Consider the following 24235-nt stretch of genomic DNA (forward strand, 5'->3'; position numbering starts at 1 on the left):
AAACAATAACAGTCCCATATGGATTTTTCTCAGGAATGAGTCATCCATTAGAATTGATTATAAATTTAACTATAATTAACATTTTATTGTTCAGAAAATATCGTGAAAAATACCAAAAATAGGATGATTTATCCATAAGTACCTACGAAGAAATAAATGTTCAACACTGTTTTCCTCGGCTTGCTGTCTTTTAAGATGGGATTGATATACTATTATGGGCAGTATAAGAAAGTCTGAATCTTAAAATTTTCAGAAAGTGAACTTCAATTCTACAAAGGAAGATTTAGAAAGAATTCCAAAAGAAATTCTGTGAACATTCCAAGGAAATTTTGAGAAGAATTGCTATGGAATTTTGGAAGAATACTTAGGGAATGCTGAAGAAAATCCCCTTGAAATCTTTCGGGAGAATTGCAATGAATTTTGATTCTTAGGGAATGCTGTAATCAATTTCTTAAAAGTTTTTCAGAAGCGTTTCTATGAATCTCTGGACTACATAATTTGGAGCATTTGAATGAATTTTTCGGAAAATTCAAAGCAAATTTCGGAGGAACATTTGAAGAGAGAAAGCGAGAGAGAGAGAGGGTTTCCAGAAAATTTATAGGAGAATTCTGAGAAGAACCCCTGCAAAACCATGAGCAGAAATACCAGAAAACTTAGCAGAGGATTCCAGCAGCGTTACCAGAATTTTTTTTCAAGTTTATTGGCCTCGAATTTATAAAAAAATCGATATTATCGGTTTTTGGTAGGGTAAATTATGGCTTCGGCACCCATTGACTGTTTTCGGCAACCGAAATTGAAACGTTTATTTCACTGTATTTTCCCATCAAAACTCTTCGCTGAATGTATTAAGCCGATTCCTTACCTTTTCAGCTTAAATCTGATTGCATTTTACGACTGTGGATTCCTGTTATACCATATTTTTCATTAAATGAAATATACATACTACAAAATACGGCTGATTTCGAGTTGCCGATAATAGAACAGCTGGTTAACACGCAGTTCAAATGGAAAGGGTGCCGAAGAAAAAGAGCCGGCCGACAATAGTCACTCTCACCTGAGAAGTTTGGAGCGTTGTAAAAACATGTTCAACCCGTTTTGATCAATTCTGTCGATTGGAATTGGTAGAACAGCAAGAAGCAGATAAATGTCAACAAACAAACCTGTCATGTATGTGTGTGACGCTGAGAAATCGCTAATAGAAGTTCGAACGCTGCTTAGATTGACGAGAATACGTAAATTCCCCTATTTAAATTTATTTTATATTTTTGCCATTTGTTGAGGCAAAAATTAAAACTTTTGGATTAAGACTGCGAAATTTATTTTCCAGGAGAAATCAGAAGAAATTTCCGGAGAATGTTTGAAATAGCTTCTGAAGGAAGCCGGAAACACTTCCACAGAAAGAATATAGAATCTCTTCTGGAGAAATTGGAGGAAAGTTCTTAGAAAATTTGATGAAACATCCAAAAAACTTCCAAGACAAATATTGAGAAACTTCTGGTGAAAATTTAAAGCTACTTTCAGAACAAACCGGAAGACACATTCATAGGAAGCCAGTAATGTGTCATAAATCAGTAGTATATTCCAGAAGTAGCCATTTCCAGATGAAACCAGAAAATGCCCGGAAAAACCTTCGAATAGAAATCTAAAAAAACCTATCGATAATGGATTATGGAGAAATTTCCAGAGAAGAAATCGATTCGGTAGAATTTTAATTGAATTTCCTGAGAAGATGAACGAAACTTCCTGGATACGCTGGAAGAAACTTCCTGGAGACGCTGGGAGAAACTTCCTTAAGTAGATTGGAAGAAACTTCTGGAGAAAGTCGGAAGCCAAGGAGAAGTTGGAAAAAACATTGCGGAAAAAGTGATTTCTGGGGGATGTTAGCTAAATATTCGCTGAAGTTCCTTACATTTTCTAGTGACCTAAGATTTTTCCTGATATTCATAAAACATCCCCAAGGCCCCGTAATGTCCCTGAAGTTTTCGGAACATTCCTAAAATGCACTTCGCATAATTAATTCCTCGGAACTTCTAAAAAGTTCTTGTAATTTGTCATATTTGTCATATCTGGAAAATACTGAGAGAGAATCTTGTTATGATGGAGGAAGCTTATTGGATATCTGAGGATAAGGTGTTTTATGTAGTTCAAAGACAAAAGGTCTAAAGACAAATGGTGGGAAGGACAAAAGGTCGAAAGACAATTGTTCGAAAGACAAATGGTCGAAAGACAAAAGGTTGGAAGAACAAAAGGTCGAAAGTTAAAAGGTCCAAAGAAAAAAGGTCAAAAGACAAAAGGTTGAAAAGCACCAGGTCGAAAGACAAAAGTTCGAAAGACAAAAGGTTGATAGCCAAAAAATGAAAAAAACAAAAGCTCAAAAGGGACAAAAGGTCAAAAAGAACAAAGAGTCAAAAAGTACAAAAGGTCGAAAGAACAAAAGGTCGAAAGGACAAAATGCTGAAATGAAAAATAGTCGAAAGACAAAAGGTCGAAAGGACAAAAGCTGATGTTCATATTCTGAAACTGATTTGTCATTACTTCAAACCAATTCTCAAAAATATAATAAGTAATATTAAAACCATTTATGCACTTAGATTTTTTCCCGAGATGGGCACCGCCAAGCAGCTCGGCAATCTGTTTTGCTGGATCTCAGTGAAAAATTTGCCAATATTCAGTTAATAAACGGGAATTTTTGCCGAGATCTCGGCTAACAGACATAAATTTTGCTGAGATCTCAGTAAAAATTAATGGCGAGCCAGGCACCAGCCATTCTCGGCAAAAAATCTAAGTGCTTACATTTAATTAATTAATCATAAAAAAAAACTTATTGGGATTTTGACCTTTTGACTCTTTCGACCTTTTTTCTTTTAGACCTTTTGTCCTTTAGATCTTTTGTCATTTCAATTTTATGTCCTCACGAACTTTTGTCTTTTAACTTTTTGTCTTTCGACCTTTTGTTTTTTGACCTTTTTCCTTTCGATCTTTTGTCTTTTGACTTTTCGTCTTTCGACCTTTTTTCTTTCGATATTTTGTTTATCGACCTTTTGTCATAGGTTCGTTTTTTGTATAGAAATTCTCGAATGTAGTTTTAAGATTTATTGTATTTATTGTAGTGTTTGTATAATGCAGAAAAATCATCACCACTGTAAAATTCATTCGATTGAGTGTGAGCAAATAAAGCAATTAAAAAAAATCTACGCCGGCCAATGCAAGAATTTGTTTATTGGGTGGCAAAACAATATGATAATAAATGACTAGCAGGGTCAAGAAAATTTCAAACCCGAAATTATGCCTATATTGGACTGGGAATCGAACAAGCCCTCTCAGGCTTGTTAGTACAACACCTTAACTGACTTAATTATCGCATTTAACTTGAGCCACACCTCACACCACTCCAAAATGTACGCCGTGTTCAATAATACTCTACCTGTCTCCGTAATCGCCTCAACTTAATATTAGAACGGTAAATTAAGCTGTGTCTGTCAGCCACATGCCAGATTTAGGTATCTGCATACATAGTAACACTAGTAGAGCGATATAGCGATAATCATAACAATACGTTAACACAATAAATATGTAGATTTTATCTCCCGATCAGTCCATCTACACCCCCTTTCGAGAGCTGGTGCCGTTCACTAAACTATACCGTACTAAAAGGGTCACTCCAGTCCAGCAGGCAAAAGTGTCGCGGGGGCCAATTGCACAAAACTCATCAAAATTAATGAATCTCTAATTCGGTTTGACTTTGCCCTATCAATTAGGGGCCGCAGTTGATGGTGGTGGTTGGTGGTGCTGGTCGATTTCGGCGTTGAGTGACAGCCATTGACCTGGACTGGAGCGGGATTCGGACCGGAACTCATTAATGTTTAATCGTAGCGCAGTTTGGCTGTAAGTTGATTTCTATAGAGTGCTACTAGATAGATACATAGATAGACGTAAACAGGGATAAGAAAGCATTGACGTAACTAATGATACCGGCTGATGGATACGTTCGAAAGCCGTACAATGGCACCTGTCAGTGGGGATCTAATTGAACAACTCACAACTCGATTCACTGCCGAACGTGTGTCTGTGTTGAGTGCTATGTGTGAGTATGCGTGTCACTAATCATAATCAATTAGCGGAACGCGCGCGGTTACGGAAGCCTCTAGGTTTTCTGCAAGAGCACTGTGTAATTGATATTCATTGTTGGCTGTCAAAAGCTTTTCGATGGAAGATAGACATATCCTGCCATACAGTTCTAATAATAGGGGACACTAAAGTGAAACGCAACCTTCAACTCATTAGATAGACACTCAAATTGATTTTGATTATGTTTGTTTCTCTTTCTTTTTACAAGTGATGGGATTAAAGTTGATAGTCGTGTCTTACGTTTAGTTTGGTATTTACACTCATTTGTTCGTAAATATCTTCGTTTCTATTACTATTTATAGGATACATTTGTTGCGTTCCACATTCCAATCGCTGTACCAGGTTTCATCTGTTTAGATCACTGCTTTGATATGTACATGAAAGTTCTGTTTTGATCTACTTCGTCATTTCTCAGAGAAATTCAAACCACTCCCGATAATGTAAGTTACAATGGTTGGTCGGCTTTTGTTTTATTTTCCTCAGTAACAACAAAACCACATAGGGTTAGTTTAATTTCATTCCTAACTACCTTACTTTAAGTGATTCTTCCGGATTACTCCTCAACGGGATCCACCGAGAATCGAATCAACTAAACTTCTTAAATATCTTCTGGCAAAAATACTACATTAAACAGAATCGTCCATAAGCTCTTAATTTCTCATGTTTTTTTTGTTTTCGAAAAACCCTTTCAGTTTGCCCCCGGAATTCGGTTTTCCTCGTCGTCCCACCGACTTGGCGGTGGGAAATACTTTTCGTTTACTGGTTAGAAGAACAGTTGATGTGTTGTTTTTGTTGGGTCATGTGTTGTACAATATAGCTACGTGTGTAAAAGTAGTTGCTTAACCCTACTATAATAGTACAGAAACAGAAACAGTTTTTACTATTATGTTACATAGTTTATGCATTGAATAAAATAGAGCTCTAAGACCGTATACTCAAATAATGCCGATCCAGTCCACGCTGCAGGTTGGTTCGCATTTATTGGAGTTGGGCTACTTGCCGTAGTGTTTTAGGGAAAGATTAAAACGGCGGAGACCTCAGAGGCCAGCTCATAAGCTGCTGGGCGGTGGACTTACTGAGTGGCGGCTGCCACGGTGGTTCCATTAGTTAGCGATATGCCAAGTGATGATGTGACCATTTGCAGTGCGACAGTTGCTTCCGGGTTGGATTTTGTGTCCTGAAACGATTGGAAGTAAGGCTTTGTTAAGGAATGGTTTGTTTATTGATGAATAGTAAAATTTAATGATAGGTGGATGTAGGCATCCAGTCGTAGGTGCCTTCCTTCAGATAACAACTTGAGTGCGGTAAAAATCGATAGAACTGTTTCAAACACATCGTCGGTACTTGAGCGTGTCGGTGATCATCTGTTTTTGCCAGTGGTGGCGGGGGGAATACCCCTCACCATCCCTCTCCAACGGGGGAGTTTGGTAAAGAGAGATGATCAAACCGATTTGTACCTTCATTCATAAAAGTTGTCCTTGCTTGCTTTCTACTTTCTATATAAACAATTTCACACTGCCGTACTTTAACGGAACTATCAACTCTATACTTTCGTCTCCTCATCTATCGTATAAAAATAACCACTCTAGTCTGTTATTTGAAATCTTAGCATCTTCAACTACATTTTGTAATACATTTATGTTACTTAAAATTTCGAACATTGTTTCCCCAAATGTATTGCAGTCAAAACATCATCTCGTGACATAAATTTTGCAGGACCTGCCCAAGCCAGGAACATGATGACAACTTCAGTGTAATGTAAATGTACCGCGAATATCTTGATTCTGTGGTTCTGTCAAATCAAATGAATAATGGAGTAATTTTTGGAGTAAGTGGCAAGCAGAGGGAGGTTGTAATGTTTGTGTTTGACAGAAGAAAACTGACCATTTCACTTAATGAGAGTCGCAAAAAACGATTTTATCATTTTCTCTCACCTATTGTTCATTCTTCATTCTTCGTGAACAGCGATCAGAAGATAATTTGATATGACTCTTTAAAATGGAATTGGCAGCTGCTCTCGGAACCACCTAAAGGAGCGTTTACCCTGTAGGGGTACCTGGGGTAACATCCCAAGTAACAATTCTGCAACCATTTGGCATCCACTCTGATTTATGATGGTTTTATAATGGCAATGAAAAACCCATTTAGTTTAAATACAGCATTTCACAGTGTAAAACGTTCCTGCTTAGTAGTTCACCATTTCGCTTTTTTAAAAACCTTTTACAGTTTGGCGAGAAGTCAAAAACTGTCTTGTTTTTAAATTAAATTTAAAGTAGTTCTCAATCCCACCATAAAACTGTTCTTTAAATCAATCATAAATTCATTAGCAATTTTTTATTAATGTCTTGATAAAATACTCTATAAAACTGTTCTATCGTCTCTCCAACAAAACAAACAAAACTGTTTTATCATTATTAAAGCAATCATAAAACCATAAGGTTTTAAATGAGAGAAAAAGACATATATTGTTGCCGTTTAGACTTTTAAAAGTGTATCATAAAATTTCCTCTGTTTATAAATTGAACTTTAAGGATGGATCCTCATAGTGAATAAAAACCAAATTTATGACAAGGATATCTTGAAGGATAAACAAAGTTGAAGGAAAAATTCAAGCGATGCTAACGACCGAAGGGAAGTCGATTTCAGTAAAATTTAGTTCTTTAGAAGAAACAGCACGTCCGACGGAACAGGTACCATCAACGACTGAACATCTGGTGGAGAAGAGTGAAGTGAGCGTGGTCCTCAAATTCGTAAAACATTGTCAAACAGCCTGAAAACAGACCAGCCTTCTCCAGACCTTGCGAATAGTTGAAGATCGGAATAACTTGCGTCAGTACCAACAGCAAACCACTGAAACTGTCAGTTAGCGGACACTAGTTGGTTACCGATCCATAGCTGCGATTTTATTCGGCGAAAGGGTCATCACTTGGAAAAAAAATCATTCAACCGTACATTCCTGCATCGTTTGATGGTGCACTTCCAGAACCATCCGGAAGAAGGGGATCTTTTCGGAAATGATCGAGGTTACAGCTGTGCGAAATGCGGAATGTTGTGAACACTTTCTGAGTAACTGCTTCCAAGCCATCGAGAGAGAATCGCCTGGAAGAACGTTTAACATTTTGTAGGGAACATTGCCGCCATCAATGCTACCATAAATCTGAACGGATTGAGATCAAGCAAAATGGCTTCAAGTTTTCTTCATAAAAGCCAATTCAAAACCTTATGAATTTGTTAAGGATTTCTTGAAAACAAAATCACTTTGTCAAAAATGACCCATGAAAATCAACTTTTATGCCTTCGCCATATTACAATTATTTTGTTTGTTTTTTTACAATCTTCGATTTTCAATCTATATTTCCTTGGATATAACTTTATTTTAGTTAATTTAGCAATGAGAAATATTTAGAATGCAAAAATCTTGAGAAACTAAAATCTCGGCCAAGCTTAATGATCGACCTGAAGAATATATTTTATTTTCTTAATGTAAATAATTAGTAAAATCGATGTTTTCCGTGTGTGGACACAAATTTTTCCATGTTTTCACGTACATTTCACATCAAATTTTATATGGCACCTAAAACTAGGCCACTTCATGAAAACTATTTTATTGTTTTGGAAATTCGGCAGGATTTTTATACGATTAGTTTTTATTTTAATTATTTTGATGAGATCGGATGGTATTTATGGATCCTTTTTTATCTTGATTGTTGTTTTTTAGTGAACTTAGCAAGTGACTAGGGTAAATGGCTCGGATAATGCTTTGAATTGTTGCCAAATAGCTTTTATTGTAGCTTAAATACGGGTTTGAAATGGATTTAAATGCGTTTATCGTACAACCATTTTGCAGTAAATCAATCTTGAAGAGCTGCGAAAATATACCTTTCAGAACCTTCTCGAGGGTGGGCCAACTAGACAGATTCTAGCATCAATGCGGTTATGGTGGATGCATCAATGGCAAAGCAATTTTGACCAGGGTTTTATGAATGTTGTTTTATAGTAGCTTTGTAGTATTTCATAAAACTTAAAATGTTACTTGGGATGCACCGTTGGGGAAAGATGCACTTCCATCGTTTTAAGCCTAAAATACATTTTTTCAACAAAGTAGTTATACTTGAATCAGACCCCCTTCACTCTTCGGAATTTATAGAGACTGATAACAGCGCCAAATGGTTTGTGACGAGAAACGTTGAACTGCAGCGTTGGAAGAAAACACGCACACCAACATCTATACATGAACGTACCCACATAACTGAGCGGACGGCACAGCGCAAATCAAAACACGAAGTGGTGTCATCACTCATCGTCATCATTCAGCTTCGGCTACTTCCGTTTGCGTTTGCTTTCACCGGCGTTGACAAATACTTTCTACGTTATAAAATAGGAAAGTAATGATTATTCCAACGTTATTTTTGAATAGAATGCGTGCTGCGTTGGCCAAAGAAGACGGCATATTTTATAACGTTTCGCAATGATTTCGATGCGTTTCATTTCCAGTGGCTGGGGTTTAGGAATAATTCTTTAGAGAGAGTGAATCTTTTGTCCATGTTTACTTCTATGCTTATTAAGATTATTTTGGGCACCAGCTCCGCAAATCATCAATTACTATTAGAGATTTGCATCTTACTGATACCGGTGGTATTGGAAACTCTTTCGCTCGAAAGCAAAACATATTATAAGCACATCATGATGCGCGCTTGGATGTGTGATTGTTTTCTCAAATGTTTCTGTTGCGTATAAAGTGGTAATGATTGAAAATCGGAGCAATCACAAACAAGTAATCAGAATCTTGCTATCGCAATATAATGATGATGATTTCGAGGATGTTATCGTCTTTCCTCGGCTGATCATCAACGTCCACGTTGACATCTGTCATGCTGACACCTGTCAGTTAATGAGCCCTTGTGGTGAAGTTGGCGGGGAACTCCCAACAGTTTCAATGTGAACTCAACAGATGGCACTGCGATCACATAAGGGTGGTCATTATATGACTTGTATGAGGAATTGATCAGTGGGATATCTTGTTAATAAGATATCTTTGCTTGAATCTATGCTTGCTTTGAACACCGTATCAATTTCGCAGCTCTCTGTTATCAGGTATTGTAAATAAAAACAAAACCCAGTTTGTATTGGATATAGTGTAATTATTTCCACCGCATTATTAAAATTTTTTAGCGATTAAATCATTATTAAGCGTCTGTTGACGACCCCTCACGCATACACATACAACAGACGTTCGGAAAGCGGCATGCCAGGTAGTGTCAACGGCTGTGTGAGTAGGATAAGGAATAACAACAAAACATAAAACACAATTTCAGCAAAACAGAGTGTGCAGAGAAATCTTATTTCAAGTAACTACTTAAATTTAACTTAAATTAGTGTTTTAAACTAAAGGAGCCTACGATTAGTGTTTGCTGACGTAATACTAGGTAATTATTTTGCATCTGCGTAGAGCTATTGAAATTAATGAAATAACATCTAGCATGGCATTCCGTCGTTTACCGCCTACTTCGAGCCTAACCTAAATTTATCTGCCAAACTGCACAATGACGTTAAGGCAAGTTCAGTTAAACTTATGCTAAACATTGATTATATGCTAACTGTAGACAGCGACGTCAGTGAAAATACACGATCTGACTAGACAGGGACTGAACGTAAGGGACTAAACGTAAGTCAACTTTTCGGTCAACTTATTGTGCAGACATACATTTACACCCACTTATGCAATAACCAACATAGGAACATGTTAAAATATGAATTCACACACGCTACTGAATTATGTACAACTAACAGAATTCATGTACAACCTTGTTCCCCGCCAGGAAAATTAAAATCAACCGTTTAACAACACCCTCATTCTGTGTTTCATTGCGGTGATTATAATTCTGGAAATAACCCTTGAAGTACCGTTGGTCCGAAAACCAACAGCGTTGGTAAAAGATATTACTCATTTGACTAGAGCTACATATCCCTGATAAAATACCCGTAAGTTCCAACCTCCTCGGCAGAATTGCGACCTATCACAATCACGATCGCCAAACAGCTGATAGTAGTAACGCTTTATACATTCCTATCAATGTGCTCGTCGAAGCTCTCTCCATGACCATCCATCAAGTTGACGAATGAAGTAAAAAGCAACTGGTGAATGTCGTCTTATGTTGTGATCCATCACCGATCTGGTCATTCCCGACAATCACGACACTCATCTGTGCTCGTTTTGAAGCAGTTGCTGCTTTGCTTGCTTATTTGAGTGTGTTGGTGAGTGAGCCCAACAGCTTCCGTTTCATGTTGTCTGCTTTGTTTGTAACTCACACAGTCGCGCCTGCCGAGACGAACTTGGAATGCGTAGGTATTGTTTTCATTTTCTTCTGTCGCTTCACTTTTCTCATCATCGTACTGCAGAATTCTTCACTGTTTTCGTTGTGCTTTTCATCATCAGCAGCGAGTGTAACGATTTGCTTGTGAGCAGCGACCATTTCTGGTGATTGTTGTTTGCCATGGCTCTAACTCTCATTGCGTGACAAAACGATCTGTCAGCGATAGTTGGTTGATGCGAAGACGAGTGTCACGTGAGTGTCATGATATTTTGCATCACTGCTCCTCGGCAACCTCCCCCAGAGCCTTGAGGTAAATATTCTTTTCATTCAAAATTGTATATTTATTCAAAATGTGGGACCACTTTTACACTTTTTGATATGCGCAGAATGGGAATCAATTTTAGCGATTTTTGCTGTGGTCCACTTTTCGTTCAAACCTTTTGTTTTTTGAAGATCCCCATGAAAATTTTGTATAGAAGTATAAAAATGCAGGGAAAATAATTTTCTTTAAATGAAGGAGATTTTGGACTTCAAATTTTTTGTATTTAAAGTATTACAACAAGCACCCCATGAGATGATTTTAGTTGAAGTAAAACCAATAATTAACTTTTGTACAACTAAATTCCATAAAATATTAAATAAATTTAACAATTTTGTTTAAATATTTTGATTCACCCTGGAAGACCTATTGAATTTCCCCCAAAAGTATCGTCCGACTTCTCTGAAAGTCAACTTGTTCCAAATGTTAAATCCAAATAGGATAGAGAACTACTTCAGCCTAATCGCCCATTTTGGGCCTATCGAGCAGAAAACTTCAAATAAATCCATGGTTTCAGAGTTAACAAGTCAATTATGCGTTTGGTACGATACTTTAGTTCATAAGCTACGGAACGAAGTCAATGAGAACGCGTGATATGAAGGTTTGCAACCATTATTCCCAATACAAAAGAAGCACTCCGACCGAATCAATTTTTATCTCCATCAGATAGGCCGAAGTGAATTCATTGGCGTTTCAATGGCGTTTTAATGCGTTAGGCCGAGTTTAAAATCCGTAGGCCGACTTTGGCGTCAAGAAGCAGTTTTAGACTTTTGACAATATCTCAACGATTGGTTTCTCTTTATCAAATTTTACGGTACATACGGAAAGGTAAATAAACTTGGAAGCCATCAGTAATAATAACATTCCGTTTGATCCTAAACTGCGCTAGATTAAGAAAGGCTAGTGCGGGTTGTGCTTAACAGGCCGAAAATGGGGTAGTTAACCCTACTCCAGGAAGTGTCACCGGCCTGTCCAGAATTCACCCGATATCTTCTGATTTTCTTCAGGAGTTTCCTTGAAGTACCTCTGGAAGTTTCTTCTGATTCCCATTTAAAGTTTTTTTTTTTTAGCTTTCTAGGAAGATTCTTCCAACTTATCCTGGTAGTTTATTTTCTATGTTCCCCTAAAAGAACCTTAAGACCACTCCTGGAAATTTATTCTTGTTTTCTTGGAATGTTTATCTCAACTTTCTTCCATCTTTCCGAGTATACACCTGCCCGGAAGTTTCTCTAGACTTTTAATGAAAGTTTCATCTGAATGCCCGGAAATTTCTTTCGTCTTGGATGCCGGGAGTCTGCCAGCTTCCTCTGGAAGTTTTTTTTTTCTAATTTTCTTCAAAACCTCCCAAAAAAGTTTCCAGCAGAATCAATTCGAATTTTTTTAGAGTTAATTTCATGAGAATGTAATATTTTAATTAATAATTTTTCCGTAAAGAATGTAGGTACACCTGGTACACCGCAGTTGTGGCTATATGTGCCTATTACGGTGTGTTCCACAAGTGCATGAAACAGTCATTAAATAACGTTGTTTTCTATGTTTCTATAACACAACCTGCAAGTACAGAAAGGAATTCGAGTTCGCACGTTAATAATAAAAGCGTTTAAAATAAAAATTTCTTATGCTCATAGTGCATAGAGGGACTGTCTCAATAATTTGCAATGCATTTTTAAATAAAATAAGTTTTATTCTTGAAGTTAGATGCACCGTCTATCAAATTCGCTAGAGCTTGGGCCATCATATTAAAGTTTAAAATTTGATCCCTCAGCGTAGATAGAGTCATTAAAAAAATAACAATTATCTGAATACTAAAACCGGGTGGGGCCCATATCCGTAAATGTTGTTGAAATACCAATTTTCGTATCACCCTAAGCATATGGTACACCCTAAGCGAGTTGGTAAGGAAAGAGCTACAATAGATTCTGCTGCAAACTGCTGTACAATAGATTCTACTGCAAACTGTTGTACTATAGAATATGCGCTATCTTTTACTACGCAACTGTTTAGCTGAACTACGTGCCGGAGAGTGTAGAAGAGTTCAAATATTGTGTAAATCGCTACCGGACTATACTCTGTATATAGATATTAATGACTAGATTTCATGTAAATAAATTATGGTATGGCGTCTAAACCGTTAACTATAGTCACGTGGAACGCTTGCTCTGTACGAGCCAAAAAGTTCGAGCTTGCTGACTTCCTCCGCAAGCATAGTATCGACGTGGGCCTCCTATCAGAGACCCATCTAAAGTCCGGCGACAGCTTCTGGTTGCCTGACCACAACATTATTCGGCTTGATCGCACCAGCTCCAGGGGGGGTGGTGTTGCGGTCGTCGTCAAGAAAGGAATAAAATACCACACTCTGTCTCATATCCGCACCTCTATCATCGAGGCCCTTGGTGTGGAGGTGGAGTCGTCGACTGGATACGTCCAGTTCATCGCCGTCTACTGCCCTCGACAGTGTGCCGCCAACAGTGGACTAGCGGCTAAATTCAAGAAGGACCTGTCCACCATCGCCCGTAACGGTTCCCGCTTCGTAGTAGGAGGAGATCTGAACGCTCGCCATGAGGCCTGGCGGAACTACCAGCAGAACCAGAACGGTCGTCTGCTGTTCGACCACTCACAGCATGGGCTGTACTCCGCCCAAGCAACACGGCTTGTCATAAAGAAGTTGAAAATACTTTGTAATGACTAACGCAAAGAATCACTAATACTTTAAAATACATCATTTAATACATTTATACAACCTAAAAAGCGCAAGACGCGGAGCTTATACAACTAAATACTGGTCTTATAACATGTTTTGAAAACATCATAAAAACCAGCAACAAAAAAAAAACAATAAAAAAGTAGAAGGGTCTGTGCCTAGGGGCACGAACGGAAGCTTGACGTAGGACCGCTAGTGGACGGAATAAATGTGAAGAGCATTAAGTTCTTTTAATTGATCAAATCAGGCATAACATTTGATAACGGCACAAAAGCATTTGTAAACAAACATTCTAAGGCTCTTTACACGCGAATGACGTTGTTGGTTTGCGTGGGCGTACTTTGGTTCGCGTGTAAAGGGCCTTAGAAGGTTTGTTTACAAATGCTTTTGTGCCGTTATCAAATGTTATGCCTGAAATATCTATTATCTCAACTCTTTCCGTTTTTGAATTGTAGGCGATCCAAATTTGTAGTAATCTTTTTCAAAAAGAAAGTTGATTACGAGAATCAATCCAAATCAATTGCACCCCTGCTTCCAAGTTTGTGTGGTCGTTGGGGGCTTGTGGTTCTGAATATGGACAAACAAGCACAGATAAATTCTATTCCAACTCTTTACTGATGTAAGCTTGAGGGCCCTGAAAAGGGCCGTTTTATTGAAGAGGACATCCATGGCCACTTACGCTTGGCGTGTTTAGAGTAGGTGACAGCATCACGGACCTCATTTTCCACGAACACCTTGAGCACACCTCGTAGATCAGACCGGAGATACGTCAGACACTGCCACGGCGAGCCAGACGACGGATGGTGGTTATCTCGAAGAATTTGCGATGACGATAGGCACCTCCTTTGCCACGACCTACTGCTGCTATTGCTGACCACGCCGTGCGAAGCGAAAATGAGCTGATACCAGACAGCAGCGCTGCTTTATATTTTTTTAGGTTAAGGGGGTATTCCCGATCTTTTTTTTTTCAAAAAATCAAATTTTTTTTTCACTTTTTTTTGTACTTTAGACTATATACTTTCATCCCCCCCAAGCCGTTTTCCGATCAGCGAATTCGGTGTCCAGGCATAGCTGATTAATGGTAAGAACCCCCAAAATGGTTTTAACTAAAGTCAAAACTTTAAACGCGTTTTTCTCGAAACCACATTTTTTTATCGGGCGAAGATTTTTCTCAGAAACTATAAGAGATATTGACTTGAATCGTTGCGCATTTTGTTCCTTATTAAATTGTTTGGAGCTTCTTCCACTTTCAGCCAAAAATATTAACATTTAACATTGTTTGAAGCACCTTAAAGCTGCAAAAAAGCGGGCTAAAAATCGCCTGTTTTTTCATATGGCCGCCATTTTGTTAATTTGCAAGATTTTTTGCAGCCAACGGGAGAAGCTCCAGAGAATCTTATGCAGATTATTAATTTCATCACGAAATCTGTTTCAGATGAAGCCGTTCCAGAGAAAAGTCTTCGCCCGTCCAGTCGTTTGCGGCGAACAGGGGTCTGTTTGCCGCCATTTTGTGACGTCAATAATGTCTTTTTTTATGTCGAAAAAAAATTATTTGTAAACTTTAATGTTCAATAAACAAGAATCCCAAAGAGTTAGGCGCATTACTATTCATTTTCCTTGAAAAAAAATTAATTGAAAAACAGGCCGAAAAAAGGCAAAAGATTGGGATACCCCCTTAAAGCAGAATAATTTGCAACCAAGTGGTATAAAAGCTACAAAGACTCCTCCCATTATGAGTAGTTTGCTATCAAGTAGCGACACTGGCTATTTTCTTTTTGCGTACACGGCGAATGAGAACGACCCAAATTTGAGTTTAGTTCACTCATAATCACCAAAAGTGTAGGAACTCAGCGATGAGTAAATTTGTCTCATGATTTCGTGTGGAAAACCTAAAAAATCTGCCAGAAAATGAGGAAATTGACGAAAATTTTATTCAGTCTCGGAGTAGTACCAATAGACTGAGTGAATCCAATCTTTACTTTTCTCAAATTCGGGAATTTTTCCCTGGAAAATCCTGGAAAAACCTGGGAAAAAATAAGGCAAACTTACTCATCGCTGAGTTCTTGCACTTTATTTCTTATTTCTGAGATAACTAAACTCAAATTTGGGTCGTTCTCATTCGCCGTGATAGATATCGGCGTCTGTGGTTAGCGTGATTACCTCTCACCCCAGCAGGCCTGGGTCCAATCTCAGTCGGCGCCACCGGCATGTTCTAAGGCATAACATCTCTGGGAGCTGCCTCCCTGGCGTCGGTAGCATTAGAGCTCAGTACGGAAAACAAATCTCGCGTCACTTTTCAATAGGTCCTATCTACATTGATCGATTCTCTTCATCGACACTCTCTTTTGTAAATATTCGGCTTCACAAATGTGGATCAACAATAGAAAAGAGCCCATCAGCATTTGTAAACAAACCGTTCCAAAGCCCTTTACTCACAAAGCGAAGGCCACCCACACAAGCCAACACCATCATCGGATAGGGGAAACTTCTACCTACAAGATGTTGGTGTTGGTTTGTGTGAGCGGCCTTCGATTTGTGAGGCTTTGGAACGGTTTGTTTACAAATGCTGATGGGCCCTATTCTATTGTTGATCCAGAAATGTTTTCTGCCGTCTCCGTCGAATTAGATGCTAGATTGTTGCTTCTTCCATCGAAAATATCCGGCCGTGGCGATTCAAAGTTGATCAAGGTTGATCAAAATAATTTGTATCCCTGCTTCCAGTTTGATAACATGAGCATTTTGTGTGGTCGGTCGTTCTGAATATGGACAAACAGGCAGATGAATTCTATTCCTACTCTTTTCTGTAATAAGATTGGTGGCCCTGAAAAGAGCCGTTTTGTTTCCAATGTTGGTGATGATTTACCTCCGAAACCAAACAGAGTGCATCTCTGTCATTTCAAAAACGTAGATGACATCCATGGCCGCTTACGCTTGGCGTGTTTAGTGTAGGTGACAGCATCACGGATCTCATTTTTCAGGAACACCTTCAGCACACCTCGTAAATCAAACCGTAGATACGTCAGACACCGCCACGGCGAGCCAGACGACGGATGGTGGTTATCTCGAAGAATTTGCGTTTGGTTCTGAACATGGCTCCCTATTCGCACGCGCCCGAGGATCAGAGGCGAATGCCACTTCGACTTGTTTCGTCTACTTACTACTCTCTGACGACTGTGCTAGGGAAGCAGCATATGCATGTAGGTAATTGGTGGATTTGTTAGTTAATTCGACGCTTTTGGACAATGCTGGACATTTACCAGTTTTTCAATAGTTTCTTGTTGAAAATCAACATTCGGAAGCATTTTTATCAATGCGTAGCCATATTACTGATCGATTGGTGATAAAGTTATTGAAATTGGACCAGGGGCAGCTGAGTTATTAACGTTCAAAATCTTTCTTAATTTGTTACATGTTCCATTTTCGGTTTTCACAAAGTGTACCCCCATATAGAAATCAAAGACGTAGTCCTACGTCAAAAAATCTTGAGTATGGGATTCGATCACTGGTCCTTGGCGTGGTAGACTTGTTACTACCTAACTAGACCAACACCGCTTGATGAAAGGCTTGTTATAAGTATTTATCATGTTCTTGCCAATGGCATGAAAATTGTTTTCTCGTTCAACACGCCTTCGATCCATCATGAAGACGTTTTGTTAGTAGCAAAGCGGACATCTAATTGTCAGAATGTTATTTAAACGTATTTTCAACTCCTTATAAGACAACCTGCACATTTTCAGTCGAATTAATTTATGAGATGTCATAAAAAAGTATTTTCAACTTTCTTTATAACAAACTTCCGAATACCTCATAAGAAACTGTCAATCAATGCATGAAGAGACAGTCTGGTTCAATGGCACCGTCAATGTTTACGTCAATCTGGATTGATTTTGCATACGACAAGTTTTATAGTGGTATTAAAACAGTAAGATGCACGTTCAAATAACATTTAAAGATAAAAGCAAAAGAAAACTATTTTGGAAAATGTTGAATCAAAGAAGTATGAAGAAAACATCTTTATACCTCATATATAACGTGGGATGTTTTCTGCATCTCTTATAATACATTTATACAACAAGCCGTTCTAATTCTTTTTCAAAAAGATGTTTTATGTGTTACTTGGGCGTTTGGTTTTCGGTTGAGCCAACATTTATCTCACCGGCGGGCAACCCATCGACGCTAGACCTGTTCCTGACAAATATCGGCTTGTCCAAGCCGGTAGCCTTGAACGAACTCAGCTCCGACCACCAACCGGTGGTGGCTGAACTGGGCTGCAACGTGGCTCCTGCTTCAAGCCTGCGCAAGGACTACCATCGCGTAAACTGGGCCCAGTTTGGACGCGCGGTAGACAGGCACATCATCGACAACCCGTCGCTTGACACCGTGGAGGACATCGACCGAGCGTTGGAGGGCCTCCACCAAGCCATAACCGTGGCTGACGAGGCGTGCGTCCGACGAGTTCCTGTGAGGGGTAAGTTTATTGCCATTGATTCCCACACCCAATTACTGATTCGCTTGAGAAATGTGCGTAGACGCCAGTTCCAGAGAACCGGAGATCTAGCGAGGAGACGTGAAATGGCCGATCTGAACAAGGAGATTGCTTCCAGAATGGTCTCACTCCAGAACGAAAGTTTCGGGCGGCTTGTCCAGAATCTGGACGACCGCTCCAGACCATTCTGGAAGGTAGCTAAGGTCCTAAAGACGCACCCCAAACCCATTCCTCCACTCAAAGATGAAAATGATGACGATCGGCTCATAATCACCCCTCAGGAGAAAGCAAATGCGATTGGTGAGCATATTGCCAAATCGCACTTGCTTGGCTTCAACATCCAAAGTCCGCTCGAAGTTCAGGTTGAGCAATGCGTACTCAACCTTGATTCCTCCCCTTGTGCCATCCTTCCGGAGGATAGAATCACAGTGGAACAGATTTGCTCAACGCTGAAATGCACCAAAAACATGAAGGCACTCCACAAATCATCAGCTAGTACGGGTGATGAATAACATCCGAAGTAACAAGGCTGTATCCAAGTCTACAGCCATGGCATTGTTAGACGTTGAGAAAGCGTTTGATAATGTCTGGCACAATGGGCTTGTATACAAGCTTTGTAACTTCAACTTTCCTTTGCATCTTGTTAAAATCACCCTTAACTACCTTCAGCAAAGGTCGTTCAGGGTATCGTTGAATGGTTGCAATTCAAGCACATTTTCCATCCCAGCAGGTGTTCCGCAAGGAACTCTGTTGGGCCCTTTGCTATACAGCATCTACACTTCCGACATTCCTCCCTTGGGTAACGGTTGCGTGTTATTTCTGTTCGCAGATGATACTGCTATAACCGTCAAGGGAAGGATGCCTCGTGAAATAACAAACAAGCTTCAACGATGCCTTGACGCCTTTGCTGATTATGCCACCACGTGGAAAATCAAAATCAATGCTTCCAAAACCCAAACAATAATGTTCCTCCATCGGCAATCTCCCAAACTAAAACCAGCTCCCTCTTGTACTGTAATCATGGATGGCACAAGGGTTGAGTGGTCCGCCGAAGTAACCTATCTCGGGATGTTGTTTGACGAAAAGCTCCTATTCCGCTCGCATGTGGAGAAAACCGTAATCAAGTGTTCCACCTTGGTTAGGTCTCTGTATCCGCTGATTTGCCGTAGATCCCGCCTCTCAAGGGTGAACAAACTGGCTGTCTACAAACAAATCATAGCACCTGCGATCCTCTACGCAGCTCCGGTGTTAATTGCTAGCCAGATGGGCTAGTTAAAAGGGATTCCCCTAACCTCTGGTCTAGCCACGGAGATCGTCTGGGGTGGGCTACACTCGCCTCTTTTGTTGGCTAGCTCGAGCTTGAAACCCTGGAGCTTCAAGGTCGGCTCCTGGCTTGTCGACACTGATCAAAAGTACAAAACACCTCTTTATCACTTTTCACTCGTTTATTACTTACGATTTAGGTGTCTGTAGTGTGTGTGTGTAGTGCTGGCCAGCGATGACGGGATTCTGCAGCGGGTGGGGTTTTTCGGCGGTGGATGAACGGACTGCTCACGGTGGATGCCAGTACTCGACGGTTATCACCGTGTGGCACGACGGATGTTGTACTGGAAGTCGATCGGGTGATCGACGGTGGTCTCCCAGTGGTCGTCGGTATATAACCGATGGACCCTTGCTACACGGGTGTTGGCGTATTAACGGACGCCCTCGTGGTTTTAGCCCGTAATTAATGGGTACTAAAGGGAATATGAGAGGTGGTCTTAGGGTTGGGAATTCCGCTACCGGGTTATTGATGGGGTCCTACCTGACTCCGTATTCGGTGGTATTAGCCGGTATTTGTTGGTAACTCTTCACTTTTTTTTTCACAACTTAAAGCAAACTTGGCAGATCGAACTATCTCGCGCAATGGCTGAAGTGAAAGAGAACCTTCTCTTCAGTTTAACCCAGTAGCTTCCCCCTTGACCTAAGCCCATTTCCACCTCCCTCCCACTTTTCCACCACCCCTTGTCCATATCCTTCTCCTGTTTCCAACGCCCACCTTCATCCTTACTCCTTCCCGTTATGTGTTATGTGTTATGTGTTGTTGGTGTGACTGGGTTACAATTTTTAATTGGACCGTTGGTTTGGGAGTACATATTTACTTACATTCAAAACAAGACAATATTGCATACAAGAAACTGACATACATATTGAATTCACAATGAACACACATATACCCTATTCCTCGCTCTCGCTATCTCCTGATTTTTCTCGCTCGAAGTGAACCAATAGGGTACAGGAACCAAAACGGTAACACTACCCCACACTCCCTGTAAAAATAAATTGATTTATCGATTTATTTTTCAACAACTTATTCACAAATACCAATTGATTTTCAGAACATCACAGTTCTAACCATGTACCCAGGGTTGAGTATTGCCTTTTGCAAACTTCGGAATCCGTAAGAACAAATAATGCAATGACGCTATGTCTACCAAATAGAATGTCTTGTCTACTTTGTACAAGAAACCATTTACTAACGCCTCTACCCTTTTTTCTTGATTGATCGGTCTTTTTCTCCCGAAATCTCAACAGTTAAATTGAGAGGAAGAACAATGACCGAACACTACCTATGATCTTGTTCGAGTGGTACGTGATTAAGTTGAACTCAAGCGAACTATTGGCCTGGTGATTGTGGTTGGAATTGCTAGTGTTTTTGCTGGAGATATTTATATTGTATAGTGAGGTTTATGTGACGGATTTGTGAAAATTTTATAGATTTGTGCTGTCTGTTGTCATAGGAAAAATAATAACGCGTTTAAAATTTTTCGATGCACAACGGAGTTGTTGCATTTAACATTTGTGATGCCCTTGATCGGTTTTCCTCCTGATGCGCGTACCATGATTTCAGTAAGCCTATCCTATATTATTTCCGAGTGCGATCTATGGGAACATTTAAAGTTACAAAAATGGGACTGAATAATACGAATATTGAAAAGACAAAAAAAACCAGACAATCGAAAATCCAAAAGACTGACCTTGAACCTCATCACACTCTAGAATCGCTCTCTCTCTCTCTCTCTCTCTCTCTCTCTCTCTCTCTCTCTCTCTCTCTCTCTCTCTCTCTCTCTCTCTCTCTCTCTCTCCTTCTCTCTCTTTTCTTTGTAAATTACACTACTTTGATACGAATGGGCAATTTATATTTTATGAACACCCTACAAATTATCATGCAAATATTTAATTATACAAACAAAAATAAATTAACAAAAGAAATTAACAAAATAAAACTGAACAACAAAATCCCAGAAAATAAATAAATTTATTATTCTATAATATTAGCTCACCGCGCCCTAATAACAAATTTTATTCTAGGAATACTCCGGCTCGGGGTTACCCGGTCTTAGATCGGCCGCTGAGAAGACCCCTATGTTTTTACCTGAGCTATCCATAAGCTCATAAGAACTGGAACCACGCCGGGCCACAACTGTACAGGGAATATACGATGGTCCCAACTTTGCGTTGTACGCATTTACTGCTGAGGACTGTGTAAAACTTCTTCGGAAAACCTTCTGACCGACTTGGTAGATAGGAGCAGGTTTCCGATATCGCAAGTTATAACTTCGGGCACTCTTTTCGTGTGCTCTCTCGAGATTTTTGTAAACAGTGTCGAAAATAGCACGATCAATTTTCAATTTTTGATTAATCCTCTCCCTTTCAGAGAGATGCTGCGTTTCTACGTCTAACCTGTGTTCATCTCCGTCAGCCACAATCTCGTGACCGTAGAGGATTCTATAGGGTGTGAAACCACTAGATGAATGTCGAGTGTTATTGATCGTGAACTCGATCTCCGAGATACGAGTATCCCACAACCGTTGATTGGTTTTCACGTATGTACGTATGCATGCGTTAATACTACGATTTAGTCTCTCGACGGGGTTTGCCTGACTGTGATGGCGTGCGTTTGCCCAGTGTTGCACGTGATATCGTTCGAGGAAGGCTTTGAACTCTTTGCTGAGGAAACAGCTGGCATTGTCTGTGATCAGGACTTCAGGGACAGAATATCGGCGAAACCAGTGCTGCTCAACCAGACGGATAACGACATCAGAGGCGATTTTCTTAACCGGGAACAACATTGTCCACTTGGAAAACATATCCATCAGAACGAGAAGGTGCATGTTTCCAGATTTGCTACGTGGCAATGACTGGATAAAATCCATCGATAAGATTTGGAAAGGTTTAGTGGTTAAACGTTGTTTTCCCATCTCGGGGTGTTGTGACACGTTTGAAGGTTTAAATTCTTTACATTGTTGACAGCACTGAACGTATTTCTTTACCGACATAGCCAAATTCGGCCAGAAATACCGCTGTCGCACCTTTTCTAACAGCTTTTCATAGCCTATGTGGAAAGCGCTATTGTGCTCTTTCTGCAGAATTTCCTTTCGGATATTTTCCGGCACGCAGAGTTTCCACTCATACCGATAATCGAAAACTTCTGTTTTCGTCGGTACAAATTTGTACAATTTCCCCAATTCAATTTTAAAGTCTAAGTATTCATCAGGGGAAGCCTGAACTTTCTTCAGTAATCCCGTATACCAGTCATCCTCTGATTCGACATCTAATTCTTCGACAGCTCGGGATAGCGCATCAGGTATAATATTATCCTTACCTCGTCTATGCCTGATTTCAAGATCGTACCCTTGAAGATCAATGCTCCATCTGCTTAATCGGGAAGATGTCTTCCACTTTCCGTTCATGATGTGTGTGAGAGCCGAAGCGTCGGTCATCACCACAAAATGCATTCCTTCGATATATGGCCGGAATTTCTCTATAGCAGAGAGAACGGCTAATCCCTCCTTCTCTGTAGCAGCATAAGACTGTTGAGCTGGGGTCAATTTCTGCGAGAAATACGCAACGATCTTTTCCCCGTCTGTGTGTTGTTGAGTCAACACGGCTGCAATCGCATTATCACTTGCGTCAGTTTGTATTTGGAAGGGTAAATTGAAATTCGGATTGCTCAAAATCGGAGCAGAAATAAGGCTCTCTTTAATACGGACGAAAGCTTTTTCAGCTTCGTCATTCCAAACGATACATTTGGGTTTCTTACGGAGCAGATTAGTGAGAGGGGCGCTCATTTCGCTGAAGGAGGCATGTAATAATTTGCCATCCCCAGAAATCGGCGCAAAGCACGAATTGAATTGGGCCGTTCATAATTCAAAATAGCGTCGACCCTATCGGGGTTTGGACAAATTCCCTCGGGTGTCAATAGGTAACCGAGATAGGGTAATTCAGTTACACAAAATTTGGATTTCTGGAGGTTGATTGATAAATTTGCGGCTCTGAGTCGCTTAGCAACCTCCCGAAGGCTGGTAAGGTGGGCCTTAAATGAATCGCTTACCACGACAATGTCGTCCAGGTAAACGAATACATTCGGTTCCAGTTCCCCATAACCTAGAACCTCGTCCATCAGCCGTGACAGACTAGCCGGACTATTTACGAGGCCAAAAGGCAACCTGGTGAACTGAAACAGTCCTCTACCCACCACCGAGAAGGCCGTATACTTTCGCGAGTCAACGTTGAGTGGAATCTGCAGAAAAGCTTTAGTTAAATCAATTGTGGTCATATATTTACTCGCTCCTAACCGACTCAGTATACGATCTTGGTGGGGGAGAGGATAGGCGTCCCTTTGGGTCCGTTCATTGAGGCGACGGGCGTCCAAGCATAATCTCACCTCTCCTGAGGGTTTAATTACTGGCACAGTACTACCCAAGCAGCACACTTCGATCGAAATAAGCTGCTGCAACTTGATTGTGACTGGAATAAGTGTCACACAAGTAACCACAATTGTTCAGTGACATGTGTGCTGCTAGGGTAAGTGACCAATCACTTTTACTCTTTTCGATCACTTTCTGCGATAAAAGGTTAACAACTTCTAGGTTGATTTTTCGTTGCATTTCCGGAGAGGTTGGGTACGGGTTGATTCGAATTGGCGCAGAGTGTCGAAATTTGTCTTTGAACTCTATCTTATGAGAGATCAATGCGGTGACGTCAAGGATCTCACCATCAATCGCGACTTTAAAAAGTTGTTTTACGTTCTCGAGTTGAGTTATCTGCTCATCGGAGAGATCGTTTGAGAATTCTCCAACAGAATTCATTTCGGCACTCTCAACTTCGTCAATTCTAACGAGCCCATCTCCTCTGTGCAATGTTGGTCGGATGCTGAAAGCTTTCCAGAAATCTCCGAATCCTAAAATAAGTCTCCTACGGAGCTCCGGTGCAACTAGTGTGAGTATGATTCGGGTTACATTGTT

General features: G+C 40.0%; 1 protein-coding gene across 1 annotated transcript in view; it reads right to left on the reverse strand.

The window, feature by feature from the left end:
• Window positions 1–4316: 4316 nt before the first annotated feature.
• The window catches only part of LOC135704517 (uncharacterized), a 389489-nt gene continuing 369570 nt past the window's right edge, over window positions 4317–24235 (reverse strand). The window contains exon 10 of the mRNA XM_065226021.1: window positions 4317–5305. Coding sequence (XP_065082093.1) covers window positions 5201–5305 — 105 coding nt within the window. The 3' untranslated portion in view covers window positions 4317–5200. The remainder of the gene's footprint in view (window positions 5306–24235) is intronic.

Source organism: Ochlerotatus camptorhynchus, unplaced genomic scaffold (assembly GCF_037179485.1).
Source record: "Ochlerotatus camptorhynchus isolate MF236.1 unplaced genomic scaffold, CSIRO-AGI_Acam_v1.1 ptg000002l, whole genome shotgun sequence".
NCBI classification, from domain to species: Eukaryota; Metazoa; Arthropoda; class Insecta; order Diptera; family Culicidae; genus Ochlerotatus; species Ochlerotatus camptorhynchus.